General features: G+C 37.2%; 1 protein-coding gene across 8 annotated transcripts in view; it reads right to left on the reverse strand.

Moving 5' to 3' along the window:
• Nucleotides 1-2139, reverse strand: part of cspg5a (chondroitin sulfate proteoglycan 5a) — a 48481-nt gene extending 46342 nt beyond the window's left edge. For all 8 annotated transcript variants that reach the window (XM_055047127.1, XM_055047125.1, XM_055047122.1 and 5 more), the window contains exon 1: nt 1652-2139. In XM_055047127.1, coding sequence (XP_054903102.1) covers nt 1652-1751 — 100 coding nt within the window. In that variant the 5' untranslated portion in view covers nt 1752-2139. The remainder of the gene's footprint in view (nt 1-1651) is intronic.
• Between the last annotated feature and the right edge of the window lie 8315 nt (nt 2140-10454).

The raw sequence follows: 10454 nt of genomic DNA on the forward strand, positions 1-10454 counted from the left end.
AAATCCATGATATTTATACAAAATGATAAGTGAAATTAAATTTGTACAAAGTTCCAGTTACTGCCTTGAGTGCTAACTCGTTGCTAAAATGGGATTAAACTTGAGCTTCATGTTATAAAGTCATGCAGTTACATTGTGTTTGTTGAATAATATGAGGCGTGAGTCTGCTCACTCACATATGTGTCCAATAAAGATATTAAGAATCTATGCAACATGTTCAAGCCTCAAACTGAGCAGAGCATCTTTAATCTGCTCTGTTCAAGTCATCCAATATGTTTTAGCAAATGTAGGACATTTTCAAAAATGCTGAAATATCATTTGAATTGTTATAAAACCATCCTAACAGTATTTAATGATTTTTTTTTTTAGAAATACACTCTTATCTTCTAAATTAGTGGATTAAGTGATGTAAAAGCTGAAAGAAATGCCAAGTTTTGCTGTTGAGTCAGAGGATGTGGAGCTCTTTGTTGCGCCAAACAAACCAAAAAAAAAAAAAAAACACATCCATGTGAATTTCAGTCACTCGGACGAATCAACGAGATTTGATTTGATTTTAAAAGCCAGACCGATTTCATCTCCTGCATTATTAATCTGACGCATGTGCATTGGCCCTCAGACAAAGAGCCACCACTCTGTCTTTTTTTTATGTTTACTCGAGTTTATCCTTCTCTTTTTTCTATGTGTGTATCAGAATGTCCTCTCAGCCCCCCTCATAAATAATTCATCAGCTCCCCCTCGGCTCTAATCCTCGCCTTTTGTGAAGCCGTGGTGCCTGCGCGCCTTCGGGGATCCGGTCCGGTTTGCTGCATCTGCTGCTGGACGCTGTCACTGTCACATAAACCTCCGGGTCCTTCAGGGGCATTTGGATTCCGGAGACTGTGCTGGAAGTGTTTAAACAGTGACCCGGTTTTAATGCCACCGCTTTGACCCACTGCTGTTCCTTCAGCTGGAAGAATTTAGTGGAAATTTCGAAGCATCTGCTTAACTCAACATGAGCTGATAGAGAAGCAGATGAATTCTTCCTGACCTTATTTGGTTGATATTTGGAAAACATGACGTTGGATAAACGTAGATCAAACTATCTTTCTTTTCCTACATCAGAATCTCTCCACCACTCTGCCCGAGCTTTCTGATTTTTCCCATGCAGACGTGGGAACAGAGAAAAGTGGAAAAACCATCTGAGAAGATTTGATGTGTAAATTTTAGTGACTTTTGCGACAGAAGACTTTAACCTGACCTACTTTATCATTTGTGGCAATTTTTTTAGATCTTATAAATTTACTGTCACTATAAAAAAAATCACCCTTTGCCTTCTATAACTCAGGAAAACAGATGATGTTTGCTCTCTAAATCTTTGAAGAATGTGATTACAGAACATCTTCTTCCATCAAGTGTCGGTTCAAAGACGCTACGATCAAGAATTTAGCAGATTCTTCCGAGCAGAGGTTCATTAATATTTACCATCAGAGTAAAAAACCTCCTAACCTACATTCTGAGCCTCACTGACCTCCCTTCTGTCTGCCCTGTGGGAGAATGTTACGGTACCCTGAATCCACTGAGAGGATGTGCTGCGACAGCAGAAGAAAATTAACTAATTAATGAGAATGTTTTGGCATGATTTCCGCGCGCAGTGGACGGGCCAGCGTCTTACCGTGGACAGTCAGCGGGATCAGGTGCAGAGCCAGGACGCACGACAGCAGCATTTGCCTCCAGCATCCCGTGCAGCCGCTCGCTTTCTTCTTTCCCTGCATCCTCCTTGTGCAATGTTTCACTCACACGGTGAAATAAAAAACTGGATTTTTAAAAAAGGGTTACTGACAGCAAAGTTCGGAAAGCTTGCGGAAAGTACTCCGGGCTGATGGATCGGAGGGTTTCTGTCTAGACTCCAGCCTCTCCGCGCTTCTCCTCCATAGCCGCTTGATCTCTGCGTCTCCGCCGCTGTTTCACTCACTCGGCTCAGCTCTCTGCGCAGCTTTTACCGCTCCATTGCTACAAAATGTGCTGGAGGCGGGGGTGGAGCGGGCCGCTGGTTCCGAGGTGGCACAGAGCGAAGTTACGGTTCGGATCGGTGCTTTTTGGGGGGCACTTTGTGTGGCTGAGAGGGAGACAAACGCACGGCGGTCTGCAGCGCGCTCGGCAACCTTCTCATCGTCTGAGGAGGGGGGAGAGAGGGGAGAGACTGTTGATGCGCCTCCTCCTTTCTTCCCTCCCTTCTTTTTCTAAAACAACTTCCACCTTCCCATCTTCTCTCCATCCATTCCTTTCATTAAACTCTATTATGAAAGGATAAAGTTCAATCACGTTCCTCATCTTTTAAGACATGATTACATACTTTCATAGCATACAAGGAAATTTTGTTGTACAAGGTTCAATTTTGCAATGAAGCATATTAGTTTGTACATTTCTTGTCAAAGAAATGCTTACATTTTATCTTAGCTCCTTCATTTCAGTATCAAAATGTAAGTAAACATTTTGAATGTGGTTTATCTGAGGAGGCTGGTTCAATCAGTTGTTGAGTCTTTTTATGTTTACAGATAGAGTATCAATGGATAATTCAATGAAAGGTTAATTTATTTCAGCAGCACAATAAAAAAGAAGACATTTAGATATTATATAGATTTTTGTGGGGGGTGGTGGGAAGGGGATTTTTCTTCTGCTAAACCAAAATGCTATGATATCCATGACATGCCTTACACAATCACAGAGAACAATATTCTATCATTCAGAAGGTTCTACATCCCAACAAAGGTGGAAAGTTGAGTGGAAGGAAAAAAGTGTGGCAGAAAAGTTACACATGCAACAGGGATTGCTTTTTCTTTAGGTCAAATTTATTTTCTCATAAAGACAGACAATTACATCAGGTCAACAAAAAAAACTTTTTAAAAGTGTGAGATCTACTGGGACGATTGGGACACATTATACGATTTGACAGTTGTCCAGTCCTCAGACAGTGACAACCTCCACAAGGAGGGTAATTCACAAAAGATGTTGATGAAGAAGATGGCTGTTTAAAAATAATCATCTTCAGGAATGTCAAGGGAACATTGAGTGGAAGGAAAAAGTTTGGCCAAGAGACACAGATGATAAGAAAACAATTTATATTAACTTTGATGATTATAGACCATAGCTAATGAAAACACTCAATATAGTTGATAAAAAAATATATATATATTCCATAACACCAATAAAAAAGGTTATACGTTTCAAAATACTGAAAAGATCTTGCATCATTTATTCAGTCAATTCAAATAGCATGAATAGCTGAATCAAAGCAAGATGGAAGCAATCAGCCTGTGGTGTTAAGATTTACCTAAAGGCTGCTTTAATAATGGAAACCCAAAGATTTGTGTATTATTTGTTGCTTATCTAATACTCCAGATTCTCCGTATCTGAACACCAGGAATGTGATGTTTGTAATCTTGTGCAGTATCATAAAAAAAACTGCTTGGATGTAAGATTTTGTTGGCTGCAACATTATAGCAATTTCTTCTCTAAAATGATGTATTTCATCACTTGGAGAGATTTTTACTTTCATTTTTATCCACAAATAATCTATACCAACCCAGGTCAGGCGGCGCAGCGATGCATCATGACGGTATGAAATAAGACTAAGTGAGAGAATGTGTGGAAGGTAAAACTGCAATAATAATAATACTTAGCAATAATATTGCATACTGTATAGCTCTACACCTAAAAATCTTGAAATTCCAAACTTTTTCACATGAAAATCCTTCTTACTTCAGATCAACGTTAAACTTTCTTCATCAAACTTCTACATCCTAAATGTTATTCATTTTCAGACTGTTTTTAATCCTCCTCCCTTCTCCGTTTTGGAAAAATGAAAAAAATCCTTTCTGTTTTCTACAAACAGTTAGTTTCTTCGTTACAGGGAACATTTTCTTCACATTTTTTCCCATCTTCCTTCACTTCTTTGTATCATCTTATTATTTATAAGATTATTTCCATCTTCTCACGTAACAAAAACAAAACTACGTTGACCTTTTTCCATACAGCTTCTTCTACTTTTAGATTCGTCGCTTTTTTCCCCCAAAGTTTCTGTTATTTACTTAACTGTTGGATTGCAGTCTACATTTTGCTCTGTGTAAAATTAATCATTCTTCATCCTTAAACTAACTGAGGAGGAGGAAGCTGCTTAACATTGTGCATAATAATAGCAATCTGAGGGATCCAACGTCATCAAAACAATAAGCTTTGCTTAATGGTGTGACAGAGAGGAGCAAACAAAGAGGATGGGTAGGTAGAGGGGGTTATTAGGGAGATGGGGGATCTGCTCACATGGTGATGAATGCTCAAGGGCCCTCAGGGTAATGATCGCAGTGGGGGTCGCAGGCATTCTTCCACACAAAAAACCAAAAAGGAGGAGAGAGGGCCTGTGCAACAGGGGATGTTGAAGCCATGCAGTCATGTGTGTGAGTAACTGTGTGTGTTTCCATATTCATCAGAATTATAAATGACACATACTGTTTATGCACATTCATAACTACATTTGTATGCAGATGTGTAGTCGTGTATGAACGCTATTTGTTTAGCTTTTGGGAGAATTGTTTTGCAGAGAAGAAAACATGTTCAGTGAATTGTGAAAAGCAGGTCAGGAGGCTGAATTTAAATGACATTAAACTGTTGCTTCTACAAAGAAAATGGAGTCATAAAATGTTGCCAGAAAGAAAAAAAAACTCCCTTCTGTCTCAGTCTCGTGTTTCATGTCTTCGTCCTTTGACAGCAGTCTGGTCCCTTTTGATATCTTCCCCGAAAATGTTTTCCTTCATTCTCATAACACAAACACCGTTTGCAAGATTTGCAGAAAACAAAACAACAGGCAAACATCCCCACATCTAATTAAACTAAATAATTAAAGCTGCTCATTAACTGACAGTTGAACACTGAGCCACAAAACAATCTGTTATTCTGTAACTTGAACTTCAATGGTTTTATAACCAGGTAGAGATGATTTAGGTTTGTTCAGACACAGAACTATTTTATGCAATGGTAACTTTGGGCCAGCATTAATGAGGATGAACTCGTCATTGTCGACCATAAACATGACAGGCATCCCACCGCCAGGCTTTAATTATTTCTGACATTCCTTAAATGAACGCAAACATAATTTTAATAAACATTTTATCCTCTTTTTGAAAATAATGAACAAATCCAATTAACAAAAAAGCAGCTTTTTTTCTACAGTAATCACAATGTCAAATCCGTTGTTTTTGACAAATACTGCTGTTGCAAAAAATTGTTACAAAATGCGAAGACAAAATGTTCCTCATCCACTTTTCATTCAGCTACTTATTTGCTCTGTTGTTTTGAGAAGCACAGGCAGGATGATGAAAGTATTTCCAATAAGTTTGAACAAACAATGAAAGGCAATGAAAGGTTGAATTGCACTGCAGAAGCAAAGAATATGACAATAAGCTTCTCAAAATTAGATGGTATTTTTAAAATCGTGTTGATTTTAACAACAAAAAGCTATTACATTTTAGAAAATGTAAATTAACTACATTTTCTTCAGTTTTTCTTTTATATTATGAACTAAACTGCTCACTAAAAATGCATTTGCATTATAGCGTACAGATCTAAGAACTAAAGCATCATGAAGTGTAATAATTATGATTTAATAAAAGGATGGGTATTTTATGACTTGCAAATTACTTCTATCAATCAGAAGCTACACAATTATTTCAAATGCTTGTGTTCCTGTATAACTTTCCTTCCTCATCTGCTCTTAAATAGATTGTAGAAAATTAATGTAACTTTTTTCCAGATTAGTATTTTTGTAAGGTAAAGAATTCATTTTGGCTGGTTTTTCTCTGAGTGAAAAAAAAAGACAAAAAAGATGCATATTACTTGAAAGATGCATATATTTTTCTTTTACTAAGAGGTCATCTTTTGCATCACAAAATGTATTCCCCTAGTTGAGTCAGTTTATTTATGTTGAGTCAGTTTATTTACTTTGTGCTAATTCACAAACAATTTGTTGTGGTACTTTACAAAAAAACCTTTGTAATATTTTTGTTGGATTCATCAAAAGAAACTGAAAAAACAACAGTTCTATGACGGGATGCTTGTAATTAGTAAACCGAATTCATCTGTTAGGCTGAGAACCATTTTGTGAATTAATAATTAATAGGTTAAAGTTAATTTTCTTCAAAACCAAAACATCCATGTGAAAACAGCCAGCCTGGACTAAAACTTTGTGGAAAAAAACTCTTTGAAATAACTTCTGAAGAATCTAATATTACATAAACAAAATGATGTGAATGCAGAAGACTTTATGCTCATGGATTTATCTTAACTCGTGTGCATCAGTTCATCCTTACAGCAGCTAGAAGAAACAAAATGAAGAGATGAGAAAAAAGAAGGGGAGAAAGGGAGGAGAGGAGCTTTCATCCTGCTGTGAACCTCTGGCCCACTTTGCCCTTCTCCATATTTTATGACACACACACAGTTATTAGCACAAAAGCTGTGCTCACACACACAGAGCCATCACTGTGCTCCATTGGGTGCACAGACGTAGACATGGCTGCAACAAGTATGTCTGTCTCAGCACCAGACAGAGCAGTGACATGTCAGGGACTAAAACATGACACGATGCATATCTAGAAAACAGAAAGAAAGAGTCCGTGGAGGGATTTAATGTATTAAATCCACTCCATTTAATATGCTACATTTTTCATATTGACATTGTTCAAGCATGTGTTTGTGGATACTGGCTGCTGAAAGGAAAAACATTGACGTTTCTACCTGCGGCAGGACCTACCAGCCGCTGCGATGTGTTAAAAAGCAAAATTCTGTATTGTTTTCACCCTCTTTCTACAACAACGCCTCAGGGATTAAATAAAGTGGTTTTAAATAAAGCGAAAGCACTTTTTATTTGAGGCTGATCAGGTCGTCCATTTTCAAATGTACACTCAGTTGGAGCTAGGGAACTTCTTCTAAACCAACAAAACAAATTGCGTAAGAGGAAAACTGACCGATAAGGCTGCGGCTCACAGCTCCAAACAGTCGAGGCTGTTAATGGAGGTATAAATGGCTGTTACGTAACCTCACTAACTATAATCGTTACACCAAATGCCCTCAGAGGAGAGTGATCTCTTAATTGCCCCAGCAGTTTGTCAGGGATTTAAATGTTGTCAAAAGTCAGATTTATGTTTTTCTTTAATTCGTTTACTTGAGGTGGTGGTATGAGCATCTAAAACTGCAGCCGTCGTCGGCCTCGCCACCGACCTGCCAGTCGCATCCCAAACGCTGGAGGCAGGGTAACCATGGAGCCGTTGTCACGGCAACAGCCTCTTCCAACAAAAGAGCGAGGATGTGCAGCGGGTTGAGCGGCAGCAGAAAGTAAACTAAGGTTGAATTCATTTAGCAAATGAAACTCAAACGCATGCAGTTATGCTAAAAAAAAAAGAGTAAAAATCCAGCATTTTAGGAATTATTAAAAAAAAAAAAAGTAGATGTTAATAAATCAGTTCCTGGACTCAATCACATCACCAGCTGAACAGGTCAGGACTTTTAAATATCTTGGGCTCACAAGACAATAAACTGAAGTTCAATGAATCAGCCACAGACTGTAAAATACAAAAGAAATAAGCTGGAAAAACTATGGATCATCAGCAGCATTAAATTTGTCAAAATGTTGCCTTTACAATAAATGTGGTCCTGAAATCATTTTTGGTCATTTACAATAAAATCAAACCAAAGATTTATTGGTCAACAGTTTTACTTAACAGATGTAGTTTGATCATTTACAAAGATTATTTGATATGAATCATTAATTACACCAGCAGTAAATAACATTCACAAGAGTGTTAAAAATTTTATTTATATGACCGTATGAGATCAGAATATCTGACTATTGAGTAAGAATAGTTTTTATTGTACTATTTTTCAGGCCTGAAGTTACTTTTTTTCCCTCTCAAATTCTGTGAAGTGACTTTGATCAGAGACGTGGCATGTTAAATATGAAACATTACTCCAAAAACGTTTTATAATTAACACGTCTGCCCCCTCCGGCCTCCCACATCTGCGCTGAATCTGCCACAACTGATGAGCGTCACACTTCACAACTCAACCATTGAGGCTGTTGCTGTCCCTGAAATTTGTATGTCAATATCTCCAAAGCCTCTGCTAATTTTTCTGACACTAACAGCTTCACCTTTCCAACCTTCTTAAATTGAATTTCAAATACTTTTAAAGTGTGTGATAATAAATAAAAGGGGATTCATCTGTTCTTGGATTTCCGTGGATTTAGCCAGAACCCTTCCAGAAACCTAAATGATATTGGTGGCAAAGAGAAGGAAGGAGAAATGTGTGGAAAATAAAATAAAAAGACAACTGAAGTTGCTACATCAGCAGTATTTTATCAGGCTAAAAATAGACTGCTGTGTTGGTAAAAGGTCAGGATGCAAGTGTTTGGGTTTCTGAGTGAAATCTAACCTTTCCTTCTCTTCCCTCTGTCAGATACTCTCAATGGATTGCAAAATGCCAACTCAGTTTTTACTGCCTTGTCGGGAAGCCGGTTGTCTGAAATTCCACTTTAATAGTCACCGTCACAATTGTCTCTGCTTGTCTTTTATTTATTTCACTTCATCTTTTATTGATTGTTTACTGATTAGTTGCATAATTTGCATTTTTTTCTTCTTCTCTCTTTTGTGAAGTTCACAACTGGTAATACTCAAATAAAAATAAAAACAAAATATACAAGTTGAATCAACTTGAGATTTAAAATCCGTTATTCTCATCATTCGATTTTTCCAAAATTTTCGTTTTAATACATTTCTGTCTTAATTTACTTTTCATCTGATATCTATGTGCAAAGATGTCTTGTTTACTTTAAAGGTTTTTGTTTGCTTGTTTGATTTAACCTATAACTGTTAAATAAGATAAAATTTTAAGAGAAAATCTGAAACTAAAGTATCAATCTGAATGATCTTCGGATTGATCCAGCAACCTCGACTATTGGTACATTCTGATAGAATCTCACTAAACATCAGTTATTTTACTGTGTGTTTCTAGAAAGTTTGTAAACATTATCTAATGATTAGGGGGAAAATATCCCTTATTTATCAGAATATCTGTTCTATCTAAATTGCAGAAACATGTCTGGACATGCTGGCCCACATCTGAAGGGAGGATGCCGACCCATCCTTCTGGATGCCCTTTCCCAGCTCAAGTGGTACCAATCTCTTTCTACCCTCCCGTCTGGCTGAGTAATCTCTCTCTGGCCCTTCATCCCACTCAGTAACACACTCATGCTCAATCTGCTGGACACTGAAATCCGCCCTCAACAGATTACAGCACCAGGCGGCTTGGATTAGGTTTGAAATGGTATCAGGACTCACTTATTCTTCTCGTTTCTGTGTGCAGCCGCAGATCCTACAGGAAGTTTATGCTGCAAGAAACGCACACTGCATGTGTCTCCCTCTGGTAATAACCAAACCAAACAAAATCAGAAAGATTTCAGACATCTAAAATGATTTTTACATGCATACACATTCTACCTGCTGGTATATAATAATTTCATCTGGATAAATTCAAATTTCTGCATAAAAAATGTATTTAAGATTTGTAAATATGATTTTCACTTAGTTTGCTTCATGCAAACTAAGTGAATAACAGCTGTCTGCTTATGGATCCAAACGTAAAGCACCAGAGGATTGAGTCGTTTGAGGAAATTTAAGCAGTTTTCCTTTACAATAGGTGCATAAGCATGTGAGGCCACAAAACCACGTAATTCATACAACGTGAATGCCTCGTGTGTAGATGTTTCATAGCGTTGCCCCTAATCCCAAAACAAAAGCAAACCCCTTGATAATCCATCTTCTCATTGTGGATCTGCTGTTTTGTGAAAAACACGAACGCAGTGAAAGGAGATATTGTAACGATCCAGAACTTCACAGGCCAAATCCAGTAATCCACTTTTCAATTCTTTATGTTCGTTTTTCCAGAAAATGTGGGCGTCTTTATGTTGTCATTAGAGATTAGTGAGTGCAGCTGGTTGTTTTTGAATGAGGACATAAAGGTTTGACAATGGGAAATAATGGGGGAGAACAAATTAAATCAGTGAATTTCATTGCAAAATTTTAGATCTACACCATTTGGGAAAATGTTTTGGAGAAGAAAATATTGCTAAATAGTGAAAAAACCAAAGTATTATCTTTTTTTTTACCATTTGTTTAAAGGACAGTTTGTGGGAAGTGGACATGTTCTGTTACAGAGGAACAAATTTCCAGCATTGTTCCTCAGGAGCAACACTGGAAACTGATTCTTTATTCAGACACTTTTCCTGCAGTAAAACAGACAATTTTCAAAGATTTCAAGGTAATTTAAATATAGCAAAATTTTGTTTTATGTTTTTAAAAAATCCTGCAATTTCAACTCATTCTGTCTTATCAATTTATACAAGACTTTTAAGTAATGAGAAAACCCCAAACCGA

Source organism: Poeciliopsis prolifica, unplaced genomic scaffold, assembly GCF_027474105.1.
Source record: "Poeciliopsis prolifica strain line A6 unplaced genomic scaffold, Auburn_PproV2 SCAFFOLD025, whole genome shotgun sequence".
Classification (NCBI taxonomy): domain Eukaryota; kingdom Metazoa; phylum Chordata; class Actinopteri; order Cyprinodontiformes; family Poeciliidae; genus Poeciliopsis; species Poeciliopsis prolifica.